The sequence below is a fragment of the Triticum aestivum genome, chromosome 5D, assembly GCF_018294505.1.
Source record: "Triticum aestivum cultivar Chinese Spring chromosome 5D, IWGSC CS RefSeq v2.1, whole genome shotgun sequence".
Taxonomy (NCBI): Eukaryota; Viridiplantae; Streptophyta; class Magnoliopsida; order Poales; family Poaceae; genus Triticum; species Triticum aestivum.
The window spans coordinates 360,462,987-360,478,392 of NC_057808.1; the positions used below are offsets into that span (position 1 = coordinate 360,462,987).

The following is a 15,406-nucleotide window of genomic DNA, read 5'->3' on the forward strand; positions in this document are numbered from 1 at the left end:
CCAGGTTTAATACTGATTCGACCACAAAGTTGTTGTCTGATTCAATTAGGACCTTACTGCATCCGATCTTCCCCGCTAAGTATAGGCCAGTACAGATGGCCGTTGTCTCCGCTGAGTCAACACTGCTAACCTGAGGGATGTACCAAGTTGCTGCAGCAATAAACTTCCCTCGACTGTCACGGACGATCGCACTTGTTGCTCCTGACAAAGTTCCAGCTTGGAAGGTCGCGTCGACATTGATTTTAGTCACGTCGCTGAGCGGACGCTTCCACATGTGATCACGGCTTCTATCAGCTGCTTGTTCATGTATGCTCTAATGAAATTAGTAGCTAAAACTCTCTCGATGTAGCAGCTCTGTCCGCAGTTTGGATCACTTCGCCCTTCACGTGTTGGCGGCGCTGCCATCACAGGTATCAAGCAGCCACCATAATAAATTCTGCAATGGGTAGACCCTCCCTGATCGTCTTAATCTGGCTAATAATCTCAACTGTAATCAAACCTGAGCGATCCTGGCCAGCCGCATCCGAGACGATTTCCTGCAAACACAATTCAGTCCAGACTTCCTTCGCCCTTTTGCACGTAAACAAGCAATGTTGGATGTCTTCCAGCCCAATAGAACAAAAAGGACATTGTGGCACTACCAGAACATGCCTATTAGCCAGTACTTCAAAACAAGGCAACGAGATATTCACCACCTCCCAAATAAAGTGCTTAATTTTCCTTTGGAATTTTAGGTTCCATACTTCCTTCCATATCGTATTCATCTATATGTTTCCTTGTCCATCGGTTCTAGTAAGATGCCGCCCATATTGGTGCTCGAACTCTCTGTAATATGCCGATCTAACCGAAAAGGTTCCTGATCGCGTGTAGTTCCAAACAATAAAATCCTCCATAATCTGCACGTTCAAAGGAATTTGAAGGATCCTATGAGCATCAACAGGTGAGAATACATCTTTGATTAGCACTTCATCCCACTATCCAAGGTGTGGATCAATAAGGTCTTCCACAAATCTGAGCATCGTTGCACCTCTAGGGGTGATTACCTTCCTTGAAGGACTCGAAGGGATCCAGGGGTCCCGTCATATATCAATTTGTGCTCCTGTACCTACACGCCAAATGCACCCCCTCTAAAAAAGTTTGAATACTTGCAACTATGCTCTGCCAAGTAAACGACGACCCATTCTTTGGTCCAGCTTGCAAGATGTTTCCGTCGGGATAAATATTTTGCGCTCAAAACACGTGCACATAGAGAGTCCGGGTTCTGGATTAGTCGCCAACGCTGGTTAAAACTGTGAAGATCTCTAAATTCCAAGCCCCCTTTCTTCTTCGGTACACACATTTTTCATCACGCAAACCAATGCATCTTTTTCTTCTCCTCACCATCACCCCACCAAAAACCAACTATTTGATCAGTGATTGTTTTGCAAATTCCTTTAGGGAGTTTAAATACTAACATTGCATAAGATGAAATTGATTGGGCCACTGACTTTAATAAGATTCCTTGCCCTGCACCGAAAGGAATTTTTCCTTCCATGTCTACCCATCTTCTATCTCAAATGTCCCGGGCCGTGGGTGTAAAGTTGACTCTTTTAAGATCCAAAGGCCAACATCATTGATTTAGACATAAGAAACTCTAAAGTCAACTTAAGTTTAGATACAATCCCAATTCAGCGACGGGCGACCACTCAACTAATCTTTATAATACAAATATAAATAATCAACATGTAAAAAAACATGTAAAAGATGCTCAGGTTGAAAATATAGGTGGAATGTTTCTGAATGGGCACTAGGAGAAACATTTTGAACCGTTAAACAGAAGCGTTACTCATGATTGAACCGTACGTAGGCATGGTCGTAGGCGGCTAGCCATTCCTTAAGCGGCATACGTACGTGTAGAGCAGTACAGAAACGGGGTCTCTGTCGTGGTACCTCCAGTGACAAACACTCAATTCTGGCAGCCATTTTGGGCCGACATGGAACCGAGCCGCTAGCTGGCCACGGAAAAGCGTGGGGAGGCCACTCCGGATTACCGGATTGCTTCGGCGCTCCGCGATCGGCATGTGCCCCTCTTCGCGTGCGTGCGTGCCCACACACCCCCCCCCCCCCCCCCCCCCACCCCACACGCCAACTCAAACGCCACACCATATTGTTTGTCCGTGTCCGTTTGAGGGTAAACAGACACAAAGCAAGCCTTCCAACGCGTGGCCACAAACGGATCGTCGTCCGTTTTCTGTCAGCTTTCGACTCATTCTCGGTCCAAATTTCGGTCGAGTTTGCGGTCAAACGGACATGCGCGAACTTTTATTGGCGGGTGCCGGAATGATCCTACGTAATGATCCTGCGTAATGAAGTTGGCGACGTGATCTTCTCGGCGTGCAGACGACTGTTTTCATGCCGGATGCGTTGGAAGCTGAGCTTTGTGGCTGCATGGAAGGACTTTCACTGGCTCTTCAACGAAGCACTGCTCCCATTATCATTGAAATGGATTCGCTCTCTGCGGTTTCCATGATTCAAGGAAGGGAGGTGGACAGATCGGTGTATGCTGCACTCATTAAGGAGATTAAATTTCTGAGAGGTCTTAGAGAAACGTGTGTTATTCATGTAAGTCGTAGTAAAATAATGCTGGTGACTGTCTTGCTAGTTTTGCTAGAATTTGCTAGTTTTGCTAGAATTGAACAGAGAACTATGACCTAGATAGGCTCAGGCCCACCGGGGGTTTTAGAAGTGGTACAAGCTGATTGTAAGGATCTTATGAATGAGTAATACAAGTGTTCATACCGCAAAAAATAAGAACGGACACGCGCGGACAACACGTGGCTCTTGCCCATGTCTTCCCCTGGCCCGCCCGTCGGGGAGACATACCTCCCTTTTTTATCCCCCCTCCCTCCTCGCTCCAGCCGCACCCACGCCACTCTCGTTCATCGCCGCCGCCGCCATTGCCACGGTGCAGCTCGGCCGTGCGCTCGCCCCAACCCTTGTTGCAGCCCCCGTTCCTTCGACGCCCCGAGCTACCCAACCACGACCACCTGATTTGCGCTCCCGGCAGTCAGATTTGGAGCGGATCCGGCCGGACTTGGGCTCGCCCAGCTGCGGGAGGCCGCATCGTACCATGGACTGGCTGGGCATCGGGCGGGAAGGCTGCAAGGTTGTATGCAGGTACTGACTCCGCCTCTAGCCGCTCGGATCTACACCGTCGGTGGTTCGGCAGGAGATGCACGAACGGCCGTCGGCCGGGCTCGTTGCTGGCCCAAAAGCTCGTCGGCGCACCGTTGCCACTTATTAAGTGCGACGGCTGCCCAAAGAAGGTCTTGCGCCACGTGTCTACAACGCCGGAACATCCCAGTGGGTGTTCATCAAGTGCTCAACCGATGGGGTATGTGCTACTTAGCTTCGGTTGTGCTCTCGGATTTGACTAGTTATACTAACTTAAGTTTTTATTGTGTAGAATGAATGCAACTTTTGGTATTGGAAAGAAGAATACATCGATATATTGATGGAACGCAATTTAGTAGATGTTCGTACAGTTTTAGCTAGAATAGAGGCTAGAGATGAGACTAGTGCACTCGTTGTTAGAATAGAGGTTAGAGATGAGACTAGATGCGAGAAAGCAACGTCTACTTATTTAGACTCGAAGAAGAAAGAAGCAAACAAGATCGAGCCTCCGCAGATCAACAATGAATGCATCGAGAAGGCACTAATCCAACTTACGGGAGCAGTTATGGAAGTTGGATATCTTCTAAAATGTCTTCTCGTGGTTTTTGTTTTCTTTGGTCTTGCTATTCTAGTCAAGATTAGGTGATGTGCTTCCATGTATCAAAAATCATCGATGAATATGTATTTGCAAAAATAAAACGCATGTGAACGGGATGCGGCCGTGCGTTGGGCGCACGGCCGGCGCATCCACAAATCCATGCGTCCATGACCCCATTACCATTTTCAAACGAACGAAAAGCGGACAAAACGAATGTCCGTTTAAGGTCGCGCGTTGGAGTTGGCCTCGTGACCTTCGTCTGTCGCGGCCGATGCAGCTTTAAGCTGTTTGCAAGTAAACCTGAAACAAATTTTCATCCGAGAGCTTTACATGACGCTTATATTCAACTGACCGGTCTTAGTACTAGTTTTGTGAAGGAATGAGCGGTCTTCGATCTAAACACGTGGAGTCCTGGGACTTTGCGTGTTTGGCGCGGCCTGCTGCGAGCTTAATATGACGACCATATTGCTGGTCGCTGAAGCAGAGCAAGCAGTAGGACTGTTTCACCTGCGTTGCACGGCCACTCCACTGGTGCCACGCTGCCACCACCACCCACCCGGCGTGTCACGAACGGGCAATAATTTGTACCGCACGTCGCGACTCAAGTCGACCAAAACGGAGGCAGGCCATCGAGTGAAACCAGTAAAAAGGTGAGCGAAGCCATCGAACGATCCGTGGATGTATCCATCCTGGGGGAAGCTGTAAAGTGAAACCTGCTCGTCAAAGTGCGGAGCGGCACGCTGCTGTTGCTGCTGCATGATTTACCTGCGTGGCCCGTCATGGCCCACGGCAGCTGCAGAGCAGAACACGCTTGGGCCCCGGAGAGACTGGCCCGTGGCCCTGCCCTCACGTTCCGCAGGGAGCCAAGCAATTTCGTGGTTCCCCTAAAAAAAGGGCAATTTCGTGGTAGGAGTTTCGCTGCTAGCTGGGACACATGTCAGGGTCGGTGAGCCTGTCGACATGTCAGGGTCGGTTATGATTCGCCCACCGACTCGCCGGGTCGCGACGCTCCAGAGTCCAGACTCCTGACCGCACGGCCGCACGGCGCTGGGAGTTTGGTTCACCAAGAACTTTCAGCCCCAGCCTGACGGTGCAGTCGGTACTAGCACGGCTGCGCATAAATTACAGGAGCCTCCGGAGTGCGCCGGAACGAAGACCAGAATTTACCGAACCTAAATGCAACGTCGCACTTGAGGAGTTGGGGAGTACCGCAGTCTGCAGTGACTGACTGTGAGACACAGCCATAATCTTAAATGAGGTGTGAAGAAAAATACTCCCCAATTTGGAGTAGTGTATCTTTCCTGTAAATACTCCAGAACTTGTCATGTCATTCTCCAATTGCCCATCATACGAGTACAATAATTTCAATGGAGTCACCTAATGGACGGTTTGAGAATATTCAAAGTTACTCTCTAGTTGAAGCTTATCCAGTACCTAGAGCCAGGGCTCTGCCTTCTCCTCCTCCTCCTTCAAGAAAGAAAGTTGGGTTCGTGCCTCTCGCCGGCGCCGGCGCAGGTCCGCCTCGTCTCCGGTGGCCCTAGAGCCATGGAGGTGCGGTGGTTCCTGGCAAGGGCCGGCGGGAGGGCTCCGTTTTTAGTCGTTTTTTTTCAATCTTGTTAGGGTTTGTGTCCTATTCAGGAAGGCGAGACGGCGGCGACTCCCTGAAGATGGAATAAAGATCTCCCCGCCTAGCCCCCATTCCGGCGGTGCGTCTAGCATCGTTGGTGGGCGTGTGGAGGTGTGTCTCCGGCAGATCTATCTTTGGTGGATTTGTTCGGATCTCGTCGTTGTTCGTCTACGTTCGTGTGTCTTCGGTTTGGATCCTTCCGATCTACGCTATTTTTCATCGGCGGCGGTTGCTGTTCTGGGGTGCTGTTCCTATGGGGCCTTAGCACGACGACTTCCCGACTGTCTACTACAACAAGGTGTGCCCCGCTCCGGCGATGGAGGGGCGATGACGGCGGCGCGCCTTCGGCTCGCTTCGGTGCTTGTAGTCGTCGCTAGGTGGTCTACGGATCTGGATGTAATTTTTATTTCTGATGTTCGTTGTACTGCCATGATTGAAAATGAATAGATTGGAAGTTTTTCCGCAAAAAAGTTGAAGCTTGTCCAAAACAGTAGTGTAGTCTCGCAAGGGTGGATAAGGCAATCGTCCAAACCCTAGACACCTCTCGCCGCCTTCCCTTCATGTTGTCGCCAGGGTGCGTCGCCGCCGGAGGAGCTTTGGTTCAAGGGCGGCTTGCTTGGAAAGTCTTGGAGGTCTTCGAGGGCTGCAACGGTCGAAGGTGGAGATGCAGGCTTGAGTGGATGTCTTCGTCATGCGGTGCTCGAAGACGATGTTGGTGAAGCCGGCGGTGTTCGGACGAATCGAGCACGGTGAGCTTTGACGGCGGTCCAACCTAGCTAAGCCACAGGAGAACATGGCGTCGGCTGATGGACCTGAGTGGAGGTGAATTCAATCTCAGATTCGGACTTGACGTACAACGGCGTGGTTAATTTGTCTCGGGTTTTCTTTTAGCCAGCCTTTGCATTTGGTTATGGACGGCATGGAGGCGCCGCTTTCCCTATTTAAGAATAATGGCTTCCCCGATCTGTTGGCGTACCTATGGTAGGTGGAGGCCATATAGTTTTGTGCTTTCGGGATCCGGTTGTTTAGGTTTTCACTGGTCTTTTGAGTTTTTACATGCCCTTATCGGCATTCTCTTCTCCGCGGCGATGATTTGGTCGTAGATCACCGCTGTCAGCATTTCATTGTTTGCATCAACAACTTCCTGGTCGCTGCTCTCAGGTTTCAAAACGCTTGCTCTTCTAAGGCGGAGTCCTAGAAGCAGCATCGACCTACGTTAACGGCATCCGTCGATGGATGCACAAGGAAGAGTACTTCGCCACCCTGAAGACTTTGATGGTAATTTTATTATTATGTTTGGGTGTGTTTGTAAGGTTATGTGAATCTTAATATATCCTTAAGCCTTTTCACACAAAAAACAATCAATTATATTCGTCTAAAGTTCGTTATGCTTATAAAGGCTCATTAACATGCACCAACACAACACATGTAATAGGCATACAAGATTTTCACAATTTTGGGCACAAATAAATTTGGTATTCCTCGTGTCCATTTCTTCATGCCTCCTGCTTAATGCAGATGTCATCCATTGCGCCCAGATATAGAGGTTGGAGATGGAGAAAACATGGGATAGGTGGCAGTCGGTAGTTATCGGTGGACCGCGGACAACCAGATATGAGTACCAGGGTCGCCAGAGGGGCGAGGTGGTTAAAATCTTAGCCATCCCACCGGTAGTTTCAAAAATTATGCAGCAAGCGATTTCTCTACCCCTACAATTATCGTACATCTGTTTGAAAATGATCTTATAATACACCTCAAAAGCAAGGCATGTTGTGAAAATTGCCAATGGAGATCGATCTCCACGGAGGTCGATACAGAACACCATTTTATATAGTGTAAAAAGCTGAATTATTTTGTGAAAACACATACGCATGTGTAAAATTTTATAATATTATACCTTCACATGTGGCTAAAAAAGACAAATATGTCTGTCTAATGGGCCGCTTTTTTTGTTGGACCAAAATTTTGTTTTCCTGTGCGGGCTACAACTAACAATACTTACGAACCCAATTTTACACGTCCGTACAGAACACATATAAGTTTTCACTGATTTTTCTTATTATTTTGAAACTTCAAAACATGTTTTTAATCTGTTTTTAAGTACCGAGCTCTGTGGAGCTCGGCCTCTGTACGTCCACACTCGACATGTTGTTAATTTATGTTTTGTTTTGGAACGAAGACATTAGAAGCATCCGGCTTTAAATTAATAAAGCCACCAGGCAGCATCCAACAAGGTTCTAAAGCTTAAAGACCAACACGATCCAAAAGATACAAATCATCAAGGTCCAAATACGCATCAGGGTCCAAATAACCGGAAGCACTGGCACACATAAATTAAAACTAGATGATCAACAGGCCAATCATTCTGTCGCGGCCCGAAGACTCCAAAAGCTCAATCCAACGGTGCAGTCTGACGAGCCAGCATTAGGGTGCTTCTAATCTTCTCCACAATCTCCAGCATGCGCTCAGCGTCGCGTTGCTTCCCCAACGGTGTCCACATATGTAAGAAGAGATGACATTTGAAAACGATATCAACTGGATGAGCAGGGAATTTCTTCTCAATCGTAATTTTGTTCCGGGTCGTCCATAAAGACCACAATAGCACCCCTACGCAACGCCAAACAATCCTTGCATTCGCACCCTGCTGGGTTTGCAGCAAGGAAAGCAGATCCGCCCCCGAGAGGGGATTCCAGTTCTGTTGGAGCGAATCTCTAACGGCACTCCACGCAAACCTAGCTAGAAAGCAACGAAAGAAAACATGGTTCGCGTCCTCCCCTAGACCACAAACGGCACAAGAACCATCGGCCGGGCCGTTACATTTGGCCATGTTATCTGACGTGAGCAGGCGGTTTCTAAACATTTGCCACAAGAAAATCTTAATCTTGAGTGGCAGGGCAGCCTTCCACAACCCCCTAGCTATGTCCAGGGAGGTGCCCTCGGTCAACTTATTGTATAACGATTTTACCAAAAACATTGTGAGGCAGACAGGCTCCAAGTGATAGAGTCAGCCCCCAAGCTGAGCTGCCAGCCGTCGACCTTGGCCACCAGGTCGGCCCAGCTCACCTCTTCAGCAGGGTAGAGGGTGCGCATGAAGTGGATCGCCGGAGGGGATGATCTAAGGGCCTGGTCCACGAAGATATGCGTGTCAGTGGCAAGTTGGAAAATCGAAGTGTGGGACTGCCACAGCAGGGTCGGACCCAACCAACTATCGAGACAAAACCGTGTGGACATGCCATTATTAACACTAAACCTGGCCCCAGCCGAGATTGCCGGCCTAATCGCTTGGATCCAATTCCAAAACGCACAACCTGACGACTTGGCCTTGAATAGGTTCCCGTCCGGGAAGTATTTAGCCCGAAGGAGATCCGCCCAGAGTCCCGACTCGTTTTGGGCAAGACACCACCACTGTTTGGTGAGAAGAGCTACATTCATAAGCTTGGAATTAGTAATCCCTAAGCCTCCGAAATTTTTTGGCCTGCACACCGCCGCCCACTTGACTTGGTATTTGCGTTTAATTCCGGTTTCTTCCCAAAAGAACCGGGAGAGAGGGGTGTCTAATTTCGCATGAACCCCATCCGCGAGCAGAAACATACCCATTGTAAAAAGTGGAAGTGAGGAGAGGCTCAAATTTGTGTGGATCGGTCTAGCCGCCGAAGACATAAACCTCCCTCTCCACGGGCTAACCCTGTTATCTACCTTTCCGTATAATGGTTCCCATTCGGAGATTGACAACTTCCGGTGGGATATCGGGAGGCCAAGATACTTAATTGGGAACCCCCCTAAATTGCAGTTAAGTAAGTTAGCCACCCGCACACTATCCTAGTCACCCATCCCTATGGTGATAACCTCGCTCTTTAGGAAATTGATTTTCAGCCCCGAAAAAATCTCAAACGCAAGGAGTAGTAGCTTGATAGAGGCAATACTAAGGTCGTTAGGCTCGAAAAGAAGCATCGTATCGTCTGCATACTGCAAGTGGGTCACCCCACCAGGGATGAGGTGGGGCACCAACCTTTGATGTGACCCGCAGCTCTTGCCTTGGCAAGCATGGCCGACAGGGTATCCGCAACAAAGTTAAAAATGAGCGGAGAGCTTGGGTCTCCTTGGTGGAGGCCCCTTTTGATGCAGAAAAACTTGCCCAGCTCGCCGTTAATAGTGACCGTCCTCCACTGACTAAGTGCATGATACGGTGGACAAAACCTGCCTCAAAACCCTTTCTGAGGAGGACCTCCCGTACGAACTCCCAGTTCACACGGTCGTAGGCTTTTTCGAAATCGAGCTTCAAAATTGGCGCCAGGCGAGTGGTGTAAGCTTTTGCACACAATTTGAACGGGACGTTAATGAGAGTGATAGGCCGAAACAACTTAATGTTGTCCGCACCTTTGACCTTAGGGACCAGACTAATAGCATTGTACTTTAGGCGCGACATATCAACCATCCCTAGGGCAAAACTGTTCACGATCGCATTGAAGAGGTGCTTAAGGCTCGGCCAAAACTTTTTGAATAACTCCACAGGTCAACCATCAGGGCTGGGCGCCGTGTCCGTCTTCATATCAGCCAGGGCCTTGTCGATCTCTTCCGGCGGGAAGGACAAAGCCAGCCCATCGTTCTCCTCCTACGACACCCTCTCCGCAGGATCCCACAAATCCTCACGCAGGCATAAAGCCTTTTCATCAGCCGTCGCCAACAAGCCAATGAAAAACTCGTATATATGACTAACTATCTCGTTTTGGGTTAGAAGGAGACCGTTGTCAGATTGGAGTCGCAAAATGGAGCATTTGCGCTTCCGACAATTCGCATACGTGTGAAAGTATCCAGTATTCGCATCTCCTTTAGTAACCTATTTGACGCCGCCCCTACGACGCCAATATTCTTCTTCCACTCTTAGAATCGCGAGAACTTGGTTTTCAAGGGCATATCTGAGGGCCCATTCGCCTTCCGAGAAGGGCGTGACATCAGCTTGGGCGTCTAGCGACGCAATCTCATCGACTATCCTAGCTCTCTCCCTCTTGGATTCACTACCGAGCCACTATTGAAAAATGTCACAACTATATATTTCCGAGACACTATTGAAAATGCAGGAACTGACGTGACTTTTTTTTTGGGAGGGGCAGGAATAGATTTTGGTGAGGCGATACTTACAAATCAAACCATACGTTCGAAATTATATTAATTGTAAACCTCAAAAATCATTTGAATCACAGATAGTCACAACTCATCGGAGGGAAAATAAAGTTGTAAAACAGACCGTACACTAAATAAATAAAGATTTACGGAGGGTGCTGCCTGCAAAATGAGAGAGCTCAATTACGCCACCGCATGGCTGCAACCAGTACTAGAACGGAGCTGGCTGGGCAACCCTGCAAGCTAAACCCGATTCCCACACGCGAGGGAGGGAAGAGAGCAACCGCGAGAGAGAGCGCCACGCATCGCCATCGCCGCAATCCCAATTCCCACGCACGCCCACCAATCCCGCCCTTAACCCAATCGGGAACGCCACCCAATCGAATCCGCCAGCAGCAGAGGCCGCGCTTTGCTAGTCTGGCCGCGGTGGCTTGGACCGCGCCCCATCCCGCCGCCCAGGGAGCACCGCAGAGCTCGCGGTGCCTTTAATGGCGCTGGAGTCTTCCCTCGCGGTCCGTAGGCCCGCCACGAAGAGGATTTAACCTGCAGGCCCCTCGCTCCGTTCCGTCGCAGCGCACTGGGCCCTGGTGTTGAGAGAGGCGAGCATACGGCGTCGGAGATGAATGGCCGGGCTCGGAGGCCGGCGGCGGCGCACGGCGCGAAGGCCGCCCCGAAGGGCGACAGGGGGGTAAGGCCTCTTCATCTCTCTGTTTCTTCAACCTCTCTGTTTCTTTCGCCAGCTCTGTCTCTGCCACTTGCATTTGGATGATTCGAGTTAGAATTGCGCAACTTTTGCTCGTGGAATTGAGCGCCCAGGAGGTGACAATGCGCGGTTATTTCTTGGGTTTCCGTGAGGGGTTCTCGATTCCCTGGCCGCTCTCGGTAGCCACCGCCCGCATGATCGGAAAGCTTGCGACTTTGCCGTCAGTTCGGGGGGCTCAATCGTTCGAACTCCGTGTTTGAATGTTTTCCTATTTTCTCTTCGATTTCCGTGCGCCTTTCCGTGGTTGGTTAGCATCTGTGGTTGTTTAGCGTTTCCGGGCAGTGTTGCTGTTAATCTTTCGCACCGGCCATGTAGTTTTTGTCAGACGGACTATTAAATGCGGAAGAGTACAACGACGAGCACTGTAGTCTGATAATGTTCGTGCAATGCCAAGCGATGATCTCGTTCGTCTCCACGGCATCGGCTGCTTTAGGGAGGAGCAGCTCGAATTGGATACCCTCCCGATCGCCGCCGAGCCCCAATTTTCCCTCTTTAATCCGCTTTGCTTTACCTTTAATCGGCCAGGAATCTGTCGCTTTGCTTTTGTTGGTAGTTTCTTTGACAGCTAGGTACCTGAATTGAACGAGGCTCTTTTCCCTCTTTTCCCTGATGGCATTTTGCGTCTACTCCAGATGATGATGCAGAAGGACCAGCGGAAGGCCATGCCGGCCAAGGGGCCGACCGCCGGCGCGGCGGCCAGAGGCGTGGCGAACAGAGTCCACTCGAGGCGGGAGCGGAAGCTCGCGCTGCAGCAGGATGTGCGTGAATTCTATCTCGATTTTCCTTGAATTGAAGGATTTCGATGCTTGTGCGCACTGCGTTGCTGACGGTGTTGGGAATTGTGCTTGCTAGGTGGACAAGCTGAAGAAGAAGCTGCGGCACGAGGAGAACGTCCACCGAGCTCTGGAGCGGGCCTTCACCAGGCCGCTCGGCGCGCTGCCCCGCCTGCCCCCGTACCTGCCGTCTCAGGTCAGTGCCCATCCGCATTCTGCTTCAGACGCCATTGCGCAATTCGATATCTATTTTGGAGCAATTCGATCCTGAGCTGAATTGTGCCGCGCAGACGCTGGCTCTTCTGGCGGAGGTGGCCGTGCTGGAGGAGGAGGTGGTGCGGCTGGAGGAGCAGGTGGTCAATTTCCGGCAAGGCATCTACCAGGAGGCCATCATCTTCTCCTCCGCCAAGAACGCGCACCTCCCCGGCGGCGGCGGCGAGGGATGCGTGCCGGCGCAGCCCATGCCGTCGAGCCCAACCCCAAATGCAGAGCTCTCTCCAACTGTTCGTCCGTCGCCGAACGGCAAGCAGACGCAGACACCAAGAAAGCCGACTCCCGCTCAGGCGAGCCAGGACGAGCACTCCGGCGGCTCCGGGGCTGGAAAGGAGAACCTGTCGTGCAGCAACACCTCGACGGCCAGAAACTGCCGCCTGTCGCCGTCGCAGAAGGTCGCCGCCAAACCCAGGGCGCCGGCGGCAGCGGCGCCAGAGAAACGCAGGGCGGCTCCTCAGGTAAAAGTAAAACCAGGGAATTACCTACAGTTTTACTGCGAGCAGCTGAATGAATGTTCCCCAAAATATTCTTCTCTGTCTCTGCGGGACGTTTGCTGAATTCGTGCTGCAACTCTGTATTTTTGACACAGGCGATCAGTACGGCGCCTGACCGCAAAAGGGTCGCAGACGCTGCCGGCAATGGTGCAGAGAAGGACGGCTCGAGCGCGCCCAACAGGCTGTCGGAGGAGCTGCTGAGCTGCCTGCTGACCATCTTCTCGCAGATGGGCTCGCCGGCGCCGGCGCCGGCGAGCGGCCAGGACGAGGAGCAGCAGCCGGTGTCCCCGTCGGTGTCCGGGTCGTGGTCGTCGGAGGACGCGTACCCGCAGGACCCCTACGGCATCCTGGAGCTGGGCGGCCGGGACGTCGGCCCCTACAGGCGGCTGGGCGTGGTCGACGCGGCGTCCTTCGACCGCGATGCGCTGGCCGGCAACACGCTCCTCGCCCGGAGACTGAGGTGAGCTCGCTGTCACGGCCGCCACCATCTTGATTCCAAGTTAGATTTTGCTGTCCGGTGAGTAGGGGTGGTGGTTTGACTCGACGGCGTCGCTGATCTGGCGAATCTTGGTGCAGGGCGTTGCTCCGGAAGCTCGGCTCGGTTGACCTGGCGGGGCTCTCGCACCAGCAGAAGCTGGCCTTCTGGATCAACGTCTACAATTCCTGCATGATGAATGTGAGCTCCGCTGGCACCCATGATTGACACCATCTCCTGGCTAGTTTCCTTGAATTATTTGCATCTTCGGTCTATCTATGTTATAGGAGCACATACATATAGAATGTGCATCTAGCCGGCTTGCGTGCAATTTCGTCTTCCGGGGCAGTTGCAGCTAGCTCAATTATCAGCGTCGCTTTTCGTAGAACTACTGTTTGTATGCTGGAGCTTTTTTGGGAGGCTCATTCATAGCTACTGGTGCATGTCCGGCAGTACAGCCTGGGTACTGGTAGTGGTTCCGAGGATGCGTGCTTGCTTATTCTTTAGTAAGTTTGAAATAGACTGGGAAGTGGGAACGGGGACATTGGTGGCATGTTGGTTCGTTCGTGGTGATTATACTTTTGGTTTTATATAAGTAAATAAATGGTTCTTGTCCCCTGCCCTAATCATCGCCGGAAGTAGGCTCAAGTTACTACTTGCTGGATCTTGTGAGTTTAATACTACTAATATATGCTTGCGCTTGCCTGCCATGTACTGCAGGCATTCCTGGAGCAAGGGATACCTACCACGCCCCATGAGCTCGTGGCAATGATGCCAAAGGTAATCCTAAAACAATCTTATTCGAGCACACACGGGACCCACCCCTGCCCTGCCTTGCCCTACCTCCTGAATGCTCCGGGCACGGCCTACTCAAATGAGCCGTGCCTGCCTCTGCCTGCAGTAAGATTAAAGATGGTAGTCTGACATTGGAGTTTTTGGTTGCAGGCGACGGTAGATGTGGGCGGGCGCACGCACAGCGCCATGTCCATCGAGCACTTCATCCTGCGCCTGCCCTACAGCGTCAAGCACGTACGTACAGCATGTCGCCGTCGATAACGCCACCGTAGCTAGCGAATGTACTAGTAGAATGAACTGTTCGTCCGTCCGTCGATGAACGTATGACCCGTGACCGTCCGTCCAGCAGGTGAGCCCTGAGGGCGAAGGAACCAAGGGCGGCGACGAGGCGGCGCGCGCTGGCGCGTTCGGACTGGAGTGGCCGGAGCCGCTCGTCACCTTCGCGCTCTCCTGCGGGAGCTGGTCCTCCCCCGCCGTACGCTCTCTCGATCTCGATCCCAACAGTGGCACGCAACAGTTCTTCTGTACTACCGGCGACGGTGGAGCTGATGGCGACGTGTTGTCTTTTTTGCTCCGATGGTGCAGGTGAGGGTGTACACGGCGGCGCGGGTGGAGGAGGAGCTGGAGGGCGCGAAGCGGGACTACCTGCAGGCGGCGGTGGGGGTGTCGGCGCCGGCGAGCCTGGCCATCCCCAAGCTGCTGCACTGGTACCTGCTGGACTTCGCCAAGGACGTGGACTCACTCATGGACTGGGTCTGCCTGCAGCTGCCGACCGAGCTGCGGCAGGGCGCCATGCGCGCCGTGGCCGCCGCCGACGCGCGCCGCCGAATCCAGGTGCTCCCCTACGAGTTCCGGTTCAGGTACCTCCTGGCCGCGTGAGGTGTGTCGTGTTTGTAACTAGAGTTGTACACAGGGTTGGGTTGCGTTGCGATGGATGAATAAAGGTTTCTGGTTTGTGTTTTGCTGCAATTTGGCCCTTCTTTTTACCTGGTGAAGCGGAGAAGAAATATGTGTATAAGAGTATCTATACAACCAGGGCACCTTAAACCCGCCTCAAACCGTTCGGGCAGGCTGCCAGGTCACTGACTGGTCATGAAATTTCGGCTCAATCGGGCGCCTCAAACGGGTCTCAAACGTTCGGACTAACTGACACCCCTCGTATCCAGCTGAAGTATGGAAAGGTTATGAGGCAGCCCGGACGCGTCCGCCACGTCGGCTTAGCCCACGCCTGCGCCACAAATATCCCCATCCAGAAAATCCTAGGCCGCAGATCTGAACTTCACTTCACTCATCTCTCCGTCCACTCCACTTTCGATCCCCTCCGAGCGCATTAA

The 15,406-nt window shown here is 51.8% G+C and overlaps 1 protein-coding gene across 2 annotated transcripts; it reads left to right on the plus strand.

The window, feature by feature from the left end:
* Positions 1-10,725: 10,725 nt before the first annotated feature.
* On the plus strand, positions 10,726-15,041 carry LOC123121767 (uncharacterized). Of its 2 annotated transcripts, none has more exons than XM_044541809.1 (10): positions 10,726-11,187; positions 11,895-12,020; positions 12,115-12,231; positions 12,326-12,766; positions 12,898-13,262; positions 13,379-13,478; positions 13,998-14,057; positions 14,223-14,306; positions 14,419-14,547; positions 14,658-15,041. In XM_044541809.1, exons 1-10 carry the CDS (start codon positions 11,119-11,121, stop codon positions 14,949-14,951), a joined length of 1,785 nt encoding a protein of 594 aa, XP_044397744.1. In that variant the 5' UTR covers positions 10,726-11,118; the 3' UTR covers positions 14,952-15,041. The 2 variants fall into 2 exon arrangements, with proteins under 2 accessions (XP_044397744.1, XP_044397745.1); XM_044541810.1 differs by having other exon boundaries at positions 14,422-14,547.
* The last annotated feature ends 365 nt before the right edge of the window (positions 15,042-15,406 follow it).

What these genes read in the sequence shown, in the direction of transcription:
- LOC123121767 (XM_044541809.1), top strand. Translation starts at nt 11,119, where the DNA reads ATGAATGGCCGGGCTCGGAGGCCGGCGGCGGCGCACGGCGCGAAGGCC. An exon ending in TCGTGGCAATGATGCCAAAG is followed by an intron (nt 14,058 to 14,222) that starts GTAATCCTAAAA and finishes TTTTGGTTGCAG; the next exon opens with GCGACGGTAGATGTGGGCGG. An exon ending in TGCCCTACAGCGTCAAGCAC is followed by an intron (nt 14,307 to 14,418) that starts GTACGTACAGCA and finishes CCGTCCGTCCAG; the next exon opens with CAGGTGAGCCCTGAGGGCGA.